At 38.4% G+C, this 17,677-nt stretch overlaps 1 protein-coding gene across 7 annotated transcripts in view; it reads left to right on the top strand.

Annotated features, from left to right (window-relative positions):
* The window catches only part of dnah5 (dynein axonemal heavy chain 5), a 299,154-nt gene that overhangs the window by 243,918 nt on the left and 37,559 nt on the right, over positions 1-17,677 (top strand). For all 7 annotated transcript variants that reach the window (XM_062979391.1, XM_062979388.1, XM_062979389.1 and 4 more), the window contains 7 exons: positions 2,376-2,558; positions 6,801-7,044; positions 10,039-10,153; positions 13,579-13,769; positions 14,641-14,762; positions 15,780-15,929; positions 16,731-16,976. In XM_062979391.1, the coding sequence (XP_062835461.1) occupies positions 2,376-2,558; positions 6,801-7,044; positions 10,039-10,153; positions 13,579-13,769; positions 14,641-14,762; positions 15,780-15,929; positions 16,731-16,976 (1,251 nt within the window). The remainder of the gene's footprint in view (positions 1-2,375; positions 2,559-6,800; positions 7,045-10,038; positions 10,154-13,578; positions 13,770-14,640; positions 14,763-15,779; positions 15,930-16,730; positions 16,977-17,677) is intronic.

Genomic DNA, 17,677 nt, shown 5'->3' with positions numbered 1-17,677 from the left:
AAGACTGAGTTTTTTTCCTTAAGACAAGGAAAACGTATAACATATGTACATACATATGTGCGTATAACCTACCCTAACTTCCAAAAAACAAACAATCCCCCTTTCAAATAACCCAGGAATTGCCAGGTACCCAAGCTAGTTTTTAAAAAACTGGGAATAAGAGGAGAGGACGGGCGTTAGGACCCCACGGACCTCGGCCGGGGCAAGAGGGAGACACTCCAAGACGAGAGGGAGTCAAAGGAGGGAAATGGGAGGAAAAGGCCGCAGGAGAAAAGGCAAAAGTGACAGCAGCAAAGGACTCACAGCACATACTGCCTCTCTCTCTCTCTCGTCTGCCTTGCCTGTGTGTGTGAGAGAGTGTGTGCGTGCAACCAGCTTTGCTGTCTCACCTCTCTCCCGGCACTGTCTCTCTGTCTCTTGCCTACCTTGCCTGTATGTGTGAGAGAGAGTGCGTGCATGCACCAGCTTTGCTGGCTCGCGCCTCTCTCTCTCTCTCTCTCTCTCTCTCTCTCTCTCTCTCTCTCTCAGCTCCCCAATACCCCAATCTCCGAGGGGCGCTATACACAACAGCGTAATTCACCTAATGGTTCAGCCACCCTTGTCTGTGGGGCTCAAACCCTGTGGTTGATAAATTGGAAGATGCTTCAAAAGAGCTGTATAAGAATGCTTTTCACTATGTAATTTGCTTTTCTTCCTTTCACCTATTTCTTCTTTCCCCTCTTTCTCTGTGTCAGTTGTTTTCAACCTGTGGGTTCCCAGGTGTTTTGGCCTACAACTCCCAGAAATCCCAGCCAGTTTACCAGTTGTTAGGATTTCTTGGAGTCGAAGGCCAACATCTGGGGCCCCACAGGTTGAGAACCACTGCACTATGTGCTGCAGGAATAGGGGATCTTAAAAATTAATATGCCAGACTTTCTAGGCACTTACCTAAATGCTTCCCACTCTAGAAACAGAATCTTTTTGTTGATTTCTTTTCTTATTTTTTTCCAATTTTCATTGCAGTATGTCACAATGCAATGCAACCCTGCAATGTTAAAAAAAGGAAGCTACTTTGCTGAAGAAGCAAGCAGCATTTGCAATTCATTTTAACATTTATCTGAAGAAGTGTAGCCACATTAGAATGTAAAATAACTAAAACAGCCATCCCCAGAGGATATTTTAAAAGAACTGTTGGCTTATTAAAAAATAAGGACAGTTACATATGCATGCTGCTGTCTGGAGTTTATGCACCAGCTTATTAGTATACAAGAGTATTTGCAAGCAAAAAACAATACAATGGCCTTTTTTCTTCAGAATTTTGTATATTGAGATTGTGGATATGCAGCCCTGCAGATCATAGCAAACCCTATCAAAATGAAGGACTTCTGATCCAAAAATTTCACAAACAAGTACTGGAGGCCATAGAAGATGTCTATCTGTTGTGACTCAGCTTGTTTCTAGGATTGACTCTGATGAGGAAACAGGGGTTCAGGTTCAGAATCTCCCTGAAAGGCCTGTAACTTTGGAAGATGAGGAACAGAGAGTGCAGGTTCAGTTTCCCACAGGGAGGGTTGGTGTTGATGACCCTGAAACTACTGAAGCCAGCCAGGTGCACACTGATTTGGGAACGGAGGAAGGGAGGATGGAAGGTTCCCAGCTTAATAATGAGTCTCAGCAAAATAACGAGCAAGCTGACCTTGATGGGATGGGCTCCTTAGATAGAGCTGAGCATTTGGAATTGAGGGTACAGCGTAGTGCAAGAATTGCAAACAGGCGGGGAGAGGTGAGAGGGCAAAGAAATGGTTTCAGCAATGAGTGTTAAAAGGGGACGTTTGGGGAAAAGCTGTTGTCAAAGCAACTTTCTCGCTACCGGAGAAGCAAGCTCCAGTTTTCCTTCTGTGCTTTGGATTATATTGCAGGCCATGTATCCATGTGGAATTTGTCGTGTTTTCCTTGGATGTTGTTTATTCCTTGTAAGCTCTGGACTTATATCCCAAGGCTATATTTGTAACTGACTTTTGGTGCTTTACTTTTGGTTTTTAAAGAACTTTTTACTATCTATCTTTAATAAACTACAAAGACTCAAACCTGCTGTGGAGTTTGTGTGCTAGAGCAAGGTGAATCAAGGCTGAGGTGCAACACTATCAAGGATCTATTTGGGCAGATGTGGATAATGGTTACTGGACAGTCGAATCACAGTGCAGTTTTTGCCTACTTTGTAATATATGAATTAAAACAGACCATTACTTACATGGAAATTGTGTGAAAAATTATGTATTGTGTTACGTGAGCAAAACTAACACAGAACTTTAATGCACAATAAATAAGTGGTTGTTCCTTGAAACAGCAAAATAATGCTCAGAGATTTCTATTTCCCTTCTGTCTTTGTTAATTAGGTAAAGGTTGGGGATAAAGAAATGGATGTAATGAATGGCTTCAGACTTTATATTACCACTAAGCTTCCAAATCCAGCCTATACTCCAGAAATCAGTGCTCGCACCTCCATTATTGATTTTACCGTCACAATGAAAGGACTAGAAGATCAACTTCTAGGAAGAGTCATTCTAACAGAAAAACAGGTAGGTAGACTTTTTTCTAGAATAAGAAATAATAATTTTAGAACTGTGTGAACTGAACCCCTTCTCCCATTTATTTTACATTAGAAAGATTAATCAGAGATAAGAGTCAAAACAAGACAGTACTCTGGTAAAATAAATAAAACATTGAAATAAAATAATTAGAATTCAGCTCACATTTTCCTTTACAACCTGTCATTGTTCTGTTCCTGGTTAAAACATTTATTATATTATGCATGAAAGCCTGAAACAATACAGTTAGTAAAGCCCATTGGGCATGCAAAATCACAAATGTGGATTTCTATTTGCATGAAGTGAATTCCTTTGCCAGTCCTTCCCTTTTAATTTCTGTGTCTCCTAAATTGACTTCAGAAGGTCCCCCAAACCTACAGAACACATTTGGGGCTTGCAACAAAATGGGGAATTGACATAGCTGAATAAAGTCCAGTGCATACATTGACTGGCAGTGCTTTCCTAAGGTCTCAAGAAAAGATTCCTCCCATCTCAGTAATCTAACATTCCTTAACTGAAGATACCAGAGGTAGAACTTGAGACCTTAAAAGTTTGCCAAGTATAGTTGAACCTTTTATCACAGTCTCTGCACCTACGGATTCCACCACCTATAGTTTCAAAATCTTACAAAAATATTTCTTTCAAAATATTACAAAATACCAACAAACCCTTTCATAAAGCAAGACTTGTTGCATCATTTTATATAATGGATGCATTTTTGCTATGCAAATAGTATTTGAGCATACACAGATGTTGGTAACTATAGGATGTCTAGGAAACAAACCCCAGCAAATATCACAGGCCCAATGTGAATTTTGTTCTTTATTTACAAGATTTATTTTTAGAAAACCCTTCCAACATAGGCTGTTTAAAACAAAATCAAATATTCACCCTACTTTCTCCCTAGTTTTTAAACATTACTCAAAATTATTCAGACATCCAAAAACTATTCTAACATCACTGTCAATGTTTGAATAGCAATTGCTACCAGGAAAAAAAACTAGCTAATGCATATTCTTGATGTCTTCCTCCCAGTATTTCTATAAAGTTAATTCTCATAATATGAAGGCAACTTTGTGAGGGTGCTCACATTTCATAATGGAATAGCAATGACCTAACTGTAGAACAATGTTTTCCAGAAGAAGGGAAAATGATACTTATATGAATCTGTCCAGGAATGAAACCTTAGTGTCCTTTGATACTGCTCGGGATTTGGCATACATTTGATATGGTTTGACTATTGGATCTTAGTCTCAGGTTTTCATATTTTTCTTTTGCTGCTTCTTGAGACTTGTTGTAAATAGGTCTCCCTTCAGGTGAGAAGGGCGGGATATAAATGTTGGAAATAAGGAAACTACATTTTGCCAATGTGCTTGGTAAGGCAAATTGTATTTTCCCCTAATATGGGAAGGGCAACTTATAACCTTCAGATATTATTGGAATGCAACTCCCAGGATATCCAGTTTACAGCTAATGGAAGTTACAATCCATCAGCAAGTGGAGAGCCACAAATCACCCACTCTCATTCTGTACAGAACATCATTGTATTTGCTTCTAATGACATTACTTACTATCCATGTCAGAGCCAAGGTAGACTGTGGCATTAAATGCATCTTTGCATTTGACAAGAACATTTTAAAATGCAAATAGCAGCTGTAAGAATAATGTGTGGGGAAGATATTTTCATGAGGACTACTGCAGCAGAGGAAAAGATTAAAACATCCACTCTAACTGCTGAGAGCTTGGTAAGATAAAGGTAAAGGTTTCCCCTGATGTTAAGTCCAGTCATGTCTGACTCTGGGGGTTGGTGCTCATCTCCATTTCTAACCCGAAAAGCCGGCGTTGTCTGTAGACAATTCCAAGGTCATGTGGCCGGCATGACTGCATGGAGTGCCGTTACCTTCCCGCCAGAGCGGTACCTATTGATCTACTCACATTGGCATGTTTTCGAACTGCTAGGTTGGCAAAAGCTGGAGCAACAGCAGGCGCTCACTCCGCCCTCAGGATTTGAACCTGGGACCTTTCGGTCTCCAAGTTCAGCAGTTCAGTGCTTTAACTTCGCCACCAGGGCTCCTGAGAGCTTGGTAACCATGTGCATATTAGATGCTGCAATTTATTGAGTGCCATGCTTAGTTTGACCAATCATTCATCCATTGCATCTCTTTCAGAAATCAAACCACTTCAGTTTATAAATAAGCTTTTGAGTGAGTATAAGAATAAAGTAGAATATATTCAGACCACCTCTAACTATCTCCCCATTAATGATACACACTGCTGTACTCATAGTTGATTGTCAGTATCCCAGTCCTACCAGAACATGAGTTCAGTGAAGCTTTACTAAAAACACGTCCCTTTTAGAAATTTATGTAAGAGTTTGCACACATGTTTCTAATTTTAGTAGCTTCTGTAAGTGTCTCAATTCACAGGATATGCGTTTACGTCTAACTCTTCTGTGCAAAAATAGAAGTCTCTCATAGAGTCGTGTTTAGAACATAGTGACAAAATCATTTCCATATTAACTATCAATATTCTTGTGTTGTCCAAAATCACAGATACCTTTTTAGTGAAAATGGTAAGCATAACACTTGTTTGTATTCCGCAGTCATCTTTTTTCTCCAGCCATTTAATCTTTAAATGGAAACGAATTAAAACAAACAAAATGAGCAAATGTTCCCTTGTTTCTTTCTGGATTACTTTTTCATCCTTTTTGCCTCAAAGATATTTGCATTTTTAATGCTCAGATTTTCTAGCATGGTATGTCCAAAGACAATTCATAATTTTCATAAATTACTTTCACAATCCCCAATTACATTTTCCTCTCCCCCTACAGATTGAACATGCCATAGGTCTTTCTTTCATACAAGGATGTTATTTTAAAGCTCATTATGACCAGTCATATTCTGCAGAATGAGACCCACATTTGAATTAAATGTAAATTAACTACTTGGTAGTACTAACAATGTGAAATTAATCATTCCTGTCTGGAAATACTGGGGCATTTTAATCAACTATAAATAGAGCATAATGCAAGTTGCTTGTATGAATGTTTCTTGTAGCACTGCATAGAAAACTCCAGATTTTTTATCAGTGGGTAGGACTGTATTGCTGCCTTTACTATCACTTTTTTTTATATATATATAGCTCAGGGCTTCTTAAACTTTTCCATACGGGGCCCCTTTTGGCCTGATAAAATTTGAAATGAACCTGGGTATATAGGTATATAAAATAGGTATAGAAATGAAACAAATACTGATAACAAATCAAGATTTGCAAGGCTTCCTAAATATGCTGATTTTCCTTTCTATGAAGTACAGCTCAAGCATCTTCTCCAGAGTTTGTGATCTACATAGCAGATTCATGTAAATGTCTAAAACAGCTACTAGGTGGCATTCACAAAATTTCAGCCAAATTCTTTGAGACCCCAACATTAAGCTAAGGGAACTCAATTTGGGGTCAGGACCCACAATTCAAGAAGCTGTGATCTAGCCGATATATTGGCTTCCACAAGTTCCACACTGTTTAGGACTTGATAGAACTAAGAACTGGAACTAGAGAGCCAGAGTGGTGTAGTGGAAATACTATGTTTATTTATTTCTCTAATGTCTGGCTACTGCTATTATATTATAGGGTGACAGGTTTGAATCATAAAACTCACCAGAAACATTAAGATTAAATCACTCACACAGCACTAAATTGTGAGACAAATCTAGAGAGTTTCTATCTACTACAGACATATATTGACAGCTATGAAAATTCCAGATACTCCAGCTAAGCATCACTGAGCAGAGGAAGTTCTTCGAAGTTCTACATGTATTTCCCCTTCCTTCCCTGCTGTCAGTTTGTTAGAATGGGCATGCCAGTCCTGATAAGAATTGTTTGAGGAATATGAAAGTAGGAGGCATCCCAATGGCTTTCTTGTCTTCCCTAAGGACTGTTATGTGTTACTCAATAATTATTTGGGGAGCCTCTTCACCCATTTTGAAAATGGATGTTTAGAACTTTATGCAGTATGAGATTTTGCCCATGCCATACTATTGAGCAACAAATATTCCCTTGAGAAATACAATTTTAGTATCAAGTCATAGCTGCCTTCTACTACCATTGCATGGGATATAAGTAATGAATAATTTCTCTTCTGAACTATGTATGCTACTCTGTATGTCATATACATTAATGAGCCTGATTCTGACAGTGCATCCTATTAAAGTATAGCTTTGTTTTGTGTTCTAACAGGAGTTGGAGAAAGAGCGAACTGATTTAATGGAAGACGTGACAGCTAACAAAAGAAAGATGAAAGAACTGGAGGATAACTTGCTGTATCGACTGACAAGCACACAAGGTTCTCTGGTGGAAGATGAGAGTCTCATTATTGTACTTAGTAACACAAAGAAAACAGCAGAAGAGGTGACACAGAAATTGCAAATTTCAGCTGAGACTGAAGTACAAATTAATTCAGCCCGGGAAGAATATAGACCAGGTAAATTGATTGCCGTTAATTATAGGAAGCCAGTGATGGGAAATCTGACATGTTAAACCAGTGATGAGAAATCTCAATGAATCTGAGAGACCAATGTTAGCATATGAAAAGATGAAGAAATTGTGTTATACACCTAAACCAAATATATTGTTTTCTTTGACTCTATAACATTGAGTAGGCAATTTCAAAAACTCAGCAGTGTCAAAAACTCAGCACAAAAACAAAAACAATGGCCATGTTCTCAAATCACTTTAAGTTGTGGTTTGTGTTAATCGTGGCTTATTCTTAAAACCATGGATTGCACAAGATATGACCAAACAAACCATCGTGTGTTTTCTCGATTGTTGGTATGTTTCTGGTTTCTTTTTCTCTTCTTTCTTTTGGTTGCTCCTGTTTCAGGGTGACTGCATGGAGTGCCGTTACCTTCCCGGGTGAACATCTAGGGAAAGGAGTTAGGGATAAATTATGACTCTGGATTCAGATAAAAAAATAGAAAATAATTTGAACAGGCCAGAGATCATAAGCTAAAAGAAACAAAAATGATTTCTGATTGTGATTTATGGTTAGTTGCTAAATCATCTTTTTTTTTTTTTTAGCAGAGGTGAGTTATATCACAACAGGCTAAATTTCAGCAAACTACACCATGGTTTGTTGTGATGTGTGAGTGTGACCAGCATGTCTTGGTTTGGTTTCACTTTGTTTGTATGATTAATTAGCATCATTAACACTTCTCACCACAAATACACATATTTTATCCTTTAGTGGACTTTCTTTTAAAAATGTGTATGTGTGTGTTCTGTGCTATATTTCTCTCCTCCTTTTAACCCCCACTACTTTTCATTTTAATGAATATTACTGGTTCCCAGCCTGTTTCTGGACATAATTTAAAGTGCTGGCTATGACTTATAAAACCCGGATACTACTAGGGTCTACATTATCTAAAGAACTATATTTCCCCAGATGAATCTACCTAGATCTTTAAATTAAAACAAATCTTTGGAAATGGACCATGTACAAAGTTTTTGTTTTTTTAAAAAAATTGCTTTACAGATTTTATCCCTTGCAATTATATGCATATGTTTTAAAATTAATTTTAGTTTTGCCAATTTTACATTTTGTACAGTTTTACTAGTAGGTGCTCCAAGTCACTTCCATTTTAAATTTTCTTTAGCACAGAAACAAAGGGATACTGTAAAGTAACTAAGGTCTACCTATATCCTTAACTTGGTACATTGAGTCACAGTATGCATTTTCTGAGATGCTTGCACTGGGGTATTAGAAGGATCTAAACAATATTAATTTATTTTTCATTATTAATGAAAAAAGCTATGTGTTTTGGACTTTTTCCACACAAAAGTGACCTCTGGGGGTTTTTTGGTGTAAAAATTATATATGTATTTTCTAACATAGGAAAATTGGTAAAAAGTAACTAGATTGGAATATTACATTTTCTGTGCAGGAAATGTGATTTTCTGCACAGGAAATTAGCATTGTTTCAATCACTTTCCCAGCCCTTAAAAACAAGTTTTCCACAGAGAAAACCCTCATCTTTTCATAGAAAACATGTCTTTCGTGTGAAAAATATATTTTAATGCAAAAAATATAATTTATGTGAGAAAAATAATACTGTATATATTTAAAAAAACACATTTGCCTATTTAGGCACAAAATACTCGTTTGAAAAATGCCCCAACTGTCAATAGGCTTCAAAAACTCTTCAGTTTTTAAAAAGCATTTCATGATCCTGGAATACATTGCTCCCAAGATTGACAGAGTCTCTTTTTTTGGAGGTTTTTAAACAGAGGCTGGACTGCTTTGATTGTGTGGCAAGGAGTTAGACTGGATGGCCCTTGTGGTCTCTTCTGACTCTATGATTCTCGTTCTCACCTATGATAAAAATATTGAAATAATTCTTTATTGCTTTCAAAAAAGAGAAAGAAATGAAGATTTATATTTCTAGGTTTATATATTAATGATAAAGTAATTAGAACTCTAACCAGAAACTAATAACTGAAACTAGATTTTTACTGAATGTCCACTAGATCTTCAAAAAGCAATTTGAACTCCAGTTTGGTTCTGGAATGCATCAGATATCCATGTTTTGGCATGCAGCAATGCCGCAAACCAGAACCTCATGTCCTTAATTTCCCATTCTGTAACTCTCATTTCCCAAACTAACTGAGGTTGTAAGATGGGCACCAAGAAGGCTGAAATTAATTTTTCAAGTTTGATAGACTTCTTAATGATTTTTTTAAAAAATAAAATAAAATCCAGGGGTGTTACATATTCTCCAGTCTGAATTAATCCTGTCACCCCACTTTTCTAGTTCATCTTAAAATGTCCCAGTTTATCTCTTTGTGCCTCCCATTTGTTCCCATCAATTGTTGCCAACTGAGCTAGAAGTGCAAAGTTGCTTGCATTCAATTCACTCAGCAGGGGGAATAGGAGGAGAGGAGTGAAATCTCACCCAGTAAACTCAGGAAAAAACTTGGAGCCCCTCCTAGCTTATTTTTTCTTTCTCAGTAATAATTTTTACCATCTTGACCATACTCTGATCCTACTTGGCCACACATGCCCCAGTTTTCATCTGTGAATATGTGTTTTTAAAAATATTGTGCTCAGGCTCCTGGAAACAGGAATTTTATACTGTTGCTGTGCTCCATAAATATTTCTATGATTCTGTGACATGGTATATTGGTTTAATTCCATTTGTATAGCTTCAAGGAAGCAATAACAAAAAGATGGCAAACTGCATTCACATTGCAGTGTTTGAAAGCTTGATGTCTGAATTGCTGCAAATCAGAAAAGGAAAGCAAGTTTGTTTGTTTTTTAAATGAAATGAAATGAAAATGAAATGAACTATGCAGTGAGACTGGTTGCATGCTGTTTTAATCATGAAAGATATATTAATAATATTATACATATCAGATATAGAAATAAGTAATTTTGTTGTTCATATCCTGCATTGATCAAATCCAATCTTCTTCTCTTCAGTTGCAACAAGAGGCAGCATTCTCTATTTCCTGATAACTGAGATGAGTATGGTTAATGTCATGTATCAAACTTCACTTCGGCAGTTTTTGGGTCTGTTTGATCTTTCACTTGCCAGGTAACAATGGTTAAATGATGTCATTCACATTCTGGACATTGGATTAATCAAATAGTTTTGAAGTAACTGGAGTAAGGGGAGAGATTAGTCTTTCACAAGAATCTGTAAATTCTGATCACCATTGTCCCATAGATGGCAATTCTCAAGCAGTTTCTGCATGTTTTTGAAGCATTGCCAATAAAAATAAATTCTACTAAATCTTATTGACCAGAAATGGCAGTTGGATTGAACAGTTCAAATTGTGACCAAAAGTCTAATAGACCATTTGTAACTTCCTGCTTGGCCAGCATTTTGAGCTACTGAACTTGCTGACCGAAAGGTAGGTGGTTCAAATCCAGGAAGTGGAGTGAGCTCCCACTATTAGCCCCAGCTTCTGCCAACCTAGATATTCAAAAACATGCACATGTGAGTAGATCAATAGATGCTGCTTCTGCAGGAATGTAAGGATGCTCCATGAAGTCATGCCAGCCACATGACCTAGGAGGTGTCTATGGACAATGCCAGCTCTTCGGCTTAGAAATGGAGATGAGCACCAACTCCCAGACACGACTGGACTTAATGTCAGGGGAAACCTTTACCTTTCCTTTACCTTCATTATAGTTATTGTTGTTAAACACATGCATGATTTCTCCCAGGTTTTGTATATACTGGGAAGATATTGAAAAGCAAGGCAACCCCTGAAGCTCACAATTTGATAGACATAGGGCAAAGGAAGAAAAAGAGCAATGAGGAAAGCAAGTACTAGAATAATATTCTTTTTTTTTTTTGCATATTGAATAAGGTCTGATTGATCTCCTCTTTTAGGATCATTCCATGGCTTATTTTCCATGGCAATTTTCTGAGAAATAAAAATTTGGCTTTCAGAAGCATCTCCAACTTTAGGAGAAATTCCTTGACAATGGTGGTGGGAAAGTAGAGGATTTTAAAAATATAAATAAACCTGGATATAATTTGAGATAGTGTACTAGTTTACTGAGCATAGACTAGTTGGACGCTTTACCTGGCCACATTCTTTCATTCTTGAAGGAAGGCAAAGGTAGATTCCTTATGAATAAATCTTGCCTCGAAAACCCTGCAATAGATTCACCTTAGGATCAGAACAAGTCAGAAATGAGTTTCAGGCATACAAAAACAAAAAGAAAATAAATTGAAATAAATAAAACATAAATAAATCAAAACCAAAACAAATTCAGCAAAGCTAGAGAGACAATGCTATCCATGAAAATCAATGTATGTGTGTATGGTAGCTCAAAAGTCACTGAGTAGAATAAAAGATATTATGCTAACGTGAATTTTGCTGTGGTTGATATTGCTGTAGTTGATGTTGCCACACATTGTCCACAGAATTTTTGTGAGGGCAAACCTGCATTGATTTTATGTCCTTTTCTTAAGTTAGGATGAAACAACTTTGACAGGTCTAGGGGCTCATATTCTGTCCTTGGAACTTGCCAGTTGCCCATGGCTGGGCCCATAATCTATTATTTTAAACATGTTAGATTTGGCGCATACATTTAAAACCGTACTGGGGGTGCACTTCTGGTTCTTTTGTGATATTAAAAGAGTACAGGAGGACTCTTCAATATGTTTGAAACACAAAACATTATTTTTGAAAAGTTAACATCTCCCTTATTCTTTTTGCTTTGAAAAGAGGCTGTCTGGGGAAACTGGAGGTGGGACAGTTATCAGGGGCTTTAAAAGCAGCCTTCAGAGAGGCTGCATTGTGATCTGAGGATTGCTCTTTACTCACTGCCAAGTAAATCTTTGATTATTTCCACCTACCCCGGGGACTCTTTGGGAGACAGGAGGAGAGATTGCAGGGCAACGTCATGAAAGGAAACAAAAATCCTCTTAGGTTCTGTACTGCCATAATAAGTAAGGGCTTGAGCTTCATTCTGCATTCAGGGGCTTGAGCTTACATTCTGTCAGTTGGCAAAACTTCTTCAAAGCAAGCTGCATGTCTATGATGGCACCCAGAGGGATGGAGAGGCACCAGTTAGCCAGAAGCAAGATACCCTAATAGAAGAGATGTTGATGTTCTCCTCTTTTGGAGTTCTTTAAACAGATGAGAATCTCTTAGGGGTTTCTCTGGGATTTTATGTCCATATTGTTTATTTACGGAGGCATTGCATGTTTGCCATTGTATGTTGGAATCCGCCCTGAGTCCCCTTGGGGAGATAGGGCGGAATACAAATAAAGTTTTATTATTATATTATTATTATAGATGTGTTTGAGTTGTGTATTCCTGCATGGCAGTGGACTGGACTAGATGCCATCCCTGGGGTCCCTTCCAACTCTACTTATACAATTCATGCTTCTGAATAGTTATGTATGTGAATAGCAGGCAACAATAATTGATTTTATCAAGTCTCTGTGAGAGAATGTGTACATGAATTTGCTTTGCTCATTTTTGCTGAGCCTAGTGTCATTCCTCCTTAAGGCGTGTGCATTTAGTTGAGTGGCACTGGTGGGTATATGGTAGAGAATTATGTTCCAACTTATCCAGAAAGGCCATGTTTAGCTCAGTGGTGCCAAACAAATCCATAGCATGTAAAGGGTAAGAATAATAAATAGACTAACCAGATTTGTAAGATTTTAGATGACAGCTTCATATTATACCATTCTGATTATGTAATTGTTAACACAGCATGCGGTCAATTTTTAAATTGCTTAGGGCTATGTACACATTGCTTTGTCTGTTCTATCAAAACTAGTAAACCTGAAGCTGTCATACTGAGAGTCACACTGAATCAAATGATTGCTGACAGTGTTTTGTAGTAATACCTGTAGCAACTTCAGGGAAATATCCAGTTCTGTAACTAGAATTTTTCCTGGAGGGATTGTATGCACCACCTCCAAAGCTGACCTGCTAATAGGTTCCCCATTGCCATGGAAAAATTTACCAATCAGCATAGTTTGCTCTTTTTCAAGAGCTATTTTACATTAAGCTGTGTTGATCTGTAAAAACCTTAAAAAACAGCAGATATTTTGGGTTTTTTCAATGTGCATGCATGTTATTAATTAGTATTCTGTTTTTAGTGACTTCTTACCTATTGAAAGGTTTTAAAGAAACAATATGAGCACAGACCAGACAGGAAGGAATAAATTATCAAATGAATGAAATATATGAAGCCCCAAATGTTGTGCATTTCAGTGCCTTTATGAGAGGCATTATCTCCTAGCAGATCAAACACCTAGTAGGAGCTCTTTTGGCTCATTTTGATTGAACAACATTTAGTGTCATGTTGATATGATCTCTGAATTTCTGCTTGCTTCTATGATATTTTAGGATTATAAAGTGCAACTCTGAAAGTCTTGCTTCTTTTTTGCGGGCGGGGTGCAGGAAGGAAGAGGGCAATCTCTAAAGCATGTAACCAAGGCACACAATTACCCTTTTTATTTTTCTCTCCTTTCCCTCTTTTGAATAGATCTGTCAAGAGTCCAATTACAAACAAGAGAATAGCAAATATCATTGAGCATATGACCTATGAAGTGTATAAGTATGCTGCACGGGGGCTTTATGAGGAGCACAAGTTCTTGTTCACATTACTACTTACCTTGAAGATTGACTTGCAGCGAGGCAGAGTGAAGCATGAAGAATTCCTGACACTGATTAAAGGTCATAGCTAGTGTCTAAAATGCAGTTTGTTTACTTAATATTTTAGTTTCCTGCAGGATTCACATTCTGAGCAGCATCCTGTTAGTAACATACACTTGCATAAATATGGCTTACATATGTATATCTATTTATTAGATGGGTTCAGAAAGCTATTCTCTAGTTCAGTGGTTCTCAACTTGTGGGTCCCCAGGTGTTTTGGCCTACAACTCTCAGAAATCCCATCCAGTTCACCAGCTGTTAGGATTCATGGGAGTTGAAGGCCAAAACATCTGGGGATCCACAGGTTGAGAACCACTGCTCTAGTCCTTTATTTCCCATTCAAACTTCCTTCTGACAGTTGTGCTCTCAGTGGAAGGAAAAGAAAGGTGTCCTTCATTTGTGAGTGTACCTTCATTTCTTTCCTTAGCTTAGTTGAGACTATCTGTTTCTTCTGCACTTCCTCACTCTCCCTCCCCATCAGTTGGCAGCAGCAGTAGCAGTAGGTATCCCCCACCACTAGGATTTTAACAGCTGCTGTGGAGAAGATGCAGAATTGCTCAGGTAGAATATTATGCTGCACTAAGGTTTTGTGAAGGCTCTCGGCTTGTGTATGCAGCCGAACATGCCATCTTGCTCTTCCTTCGCTCATGGCATACTCTCTCCAGCATGTTCTTTCCAAGTTCATGGCATGTTGGACTTTATCTGCACATATACTTGCGCTCTCTCTGCACATAATTCTGTGATAACAACCACTGTGCAAGCATAAAGGGCAATGTATGAATAATAGGTGGGGCAGTGAAAAGTCAAAACATGGCCCATCAATAGAAAATAAAATTTCTCATCATTTTCTAACACTCTGCAATGTCTTTATATTTTATCTCTTTTTTCACAGGTGGTGCTTCATTAGATTTGAAAGCTTGTCCTCTCAAACCAGCAAAATGGATCCTGGATATGACTTGGTTGAGCTTGGTAGAACTCAGTAAGCTGAGACAATTCTCAGATGTACTTGACCAAGTAGGTTATTGATATAAATTAAGATTAAGTAGCATGGAATAATTAGGTTTATAATGTGACTAAGGATACTGTAACTGTGCCGTCGCGCCTGGGGCTATAACTCTTAGTGAAAGAGGAATGGACGTGACATCTTTCCCCAGGGGATTGCTTCTTGCCCTCCTTTAGGGAAACTGGAACTCCCAAGGACCAAAACACTGTAGATAACTCAAAAACTGGGTTTATTGTTCACAAAGGGGGTAAAAGAAAATATACACTACAGTCTTTGATTGTTTTAAGTCCGTGGAGCTTTTCCAGTTCCCTCTTTCTCTGGCTGTGAATGCCGGAGCAAACTCAGCCTCAGTCCAATGACCTATGTCTGAAGACACAGTCTTCCTCTGTTACCAAAGGACTGATATGAAGGCGCTTGAGACTCCTCAACATCGTTCAGGTTGGCCCTGAACATGAAGTGTAAGTCCCAAGGGTAAGAACCTCAGAATTGGTGCTTAGAGGTAACTTTTCAAGGGCTTTTAGTGCCAAGTCTCTCTCTCACGTCCATCCGATAGAGAGCTTGCTGGTGGAATGAAAGGGAGGAAACACTGTCCTACTCCAGGAAGAGGTGGAGCCAAACAGTTGAGCTGAGTGAGCAACATAACAGGTACAAACAACATTGATTGACAGATATAAAAAAACAATCCAACTACATTTACAGGGTAAGGGCAAAATAAGGAATGACACAACAATTCAAATCTTGCAACTTACAGATCCACATATAGATGGCGCCACTCGTGCCGTCACAGTAACCCTACATGAGTTTTTCCAAAAAAATTGCTGATGTCAACCTGCCTCAAAATGCTATCTGTTGGTTGTAGGACAAATCACATGCTTAAGTTTGTGAAGAAAAATTGAGGTTACCAGATCATGAATAGCAGTAGCAAGTACCTTTTTAAAAAAGGGAAATGGTCTGCAATTAAATTATGTGAAACTAAACACTCTTCCTATTGATGGAGGATATTAAATATCTTTCCAATTCATTAACAGATCTCACGAACAGAGAAACAGTGGAAAATTTGGTTTGACAAGGAGAAACCAGAAGAAGAACATGTTCCCAGTGGTTATGACCAAGCTCTGGATTGTTTCAGACGCCTTCTTCTTATAAGGTCTTGGTGTCCAGATAGAACTATTGCTCAGGTAGGCAAATATGTTTGACAAAGACAGGAATAAATAACACCAGATGACAGGTAATCTAAACTTTAGATAATTCTCATTCAAAGTCCAAATGAGACTAGCACAACATACAGTGTGTGGGCTGCATGCAGCCTCCCAAAGCATTTTAGGTGGCTTGCAATGACTGCCCTTGGGTAACAGCAATATGGCTACCAGTGGTTGAGCAAGCCTCGGCACGGGCCTTTCCCCAAGGCAAGAACAAGAGCAGAAACCAGGGCCCATTGCCAGGACAGCACCACTGCCTCCTCTTCCTCCAAGGTGCTGCTGGGTGGATAGGATATATGCTGGATGCTCTCCCTTTTCTGCCTGGCAGTTTGGCTCCCCTTGGGCGGCATATGGAGTCCATCTGTACCAGCTCCATGGTGCCAGAAAATGTGCATACTGAGCTCCAAATGACACAAGCAGGGAGGGAGGGGGCTCAGAAGCAATTTCCATAGATGGCCTCACACTCAAGGCTGTGGGAAGGATGACAAGAATTCCATGACCAAGGTGCTCCCCAATCTCAGTTCTGGGAATGCAGGCTGATGTCTAGCCTGTTTTAATTCTGCCCCCTATCTACTGCCAAGTTGTGCAGGTCTGGTCTAGATGCTCTATTTGAAATCTTCTAATAACAAAACATTGCAATTCCTTAACACCGATCTTTAATTTTAAAAAAGCCTGAAGAAATATGAGCCTAGAGGGAAATCCAAATAATTAATGTTTTTTTCTGTATACATTCTGTATATATGTGAAACATTTGTGCTTATCTGTTTTTGATTTCATTAGGCTAGGAAGTACATTATGGATACCATGGGGGAAAAATATGCAGAAGGGGTCATCTTAGATTTGGAGAAGACTTGGGAAGAATCTGACCCACGCACACCTCTTATCTGCTTCCTCTCCATGGGCTCCGATCCTACCGATTCTATAATTGCTTTGGGCAAAAGATTGAAGATTGAGACCCGTTACGTTTCTATGGGTCAAGGGCAAGAGGTCCATGCCCGCAAACTCCTGCAGCAAACTATGGCCAATGTAAGGCAAAATCTGGATTATTTTCAAGAACAAGCCATGATTTGAATTTTTCAAGACATTTCCATCAACCTAGAGGAGTCAGAAACATAAGATAGTGACCAATTAACAATTCGTATTTTTCATTCTAAAAAGTAAAGATAGAATTATTTCTATCCAATAGCATACTAACAGTAGAACAGTTGTCTTTGGAAATTCTTTGAGTACTTCCTAAAAGTCACCAGTTCACATGTCTTCACATATACAGTGAGCTCTCCACTTTTGTAAAAGTTAGGGGTGCAAGGCCTTCATGAAAGTGGAAAATCTATGAATGAAAAACTGATTTTTTTAAACATGAGAGGTGCTGTAGTCAGATCCTGCTGGATGTTGATCAGAGTTGTGCTAGAGGACCTAAAGATTCCTAGACAAATCTTCTCACAGTCCTCCAGTGCAACTCTGTGGTCTGCTTCCAGCTGACATTGATCATAGAGTTGCACTGGAGAACCTAGAGATTCCTAGAGAAAACATGTTAATCAAATCTACAAAAGTTAAACCCTCAAATGAAGGGTTATTAAAACACAAACTGTACTATGTTTGTGGTATAATAATAAATCATGTATATTTGTTCAGAAGACCAACCCACTGCATTCAGTGGGGTTCATACCCTAGTACATATGTTCAGAATGGTGGCCTAAAAGGTGTGGAATAATAACTTGTGCTGTGAA

The sequence above is a fragment of the Anolis carolinensis genome, chromosome 4 (genome assembly GCF_035594765.1).
Source record: "Anolis carolinensis isolate JA03-04 chromosome 4, rAnoCar3.1.pri, whole genome shotgun sequence".
In the NCBI taxonomy this organism is placed as follows: Eukaryota; Metazoa; Chordata; class Lepidosauria; order Squamata; family Dactyloidae; genus Anolis; species Anolis carolinensis.
Note: the sequence above shows the minus strand (reverse complement) of the source record. Positions and strands in the feature narration are given on the sequence as shown.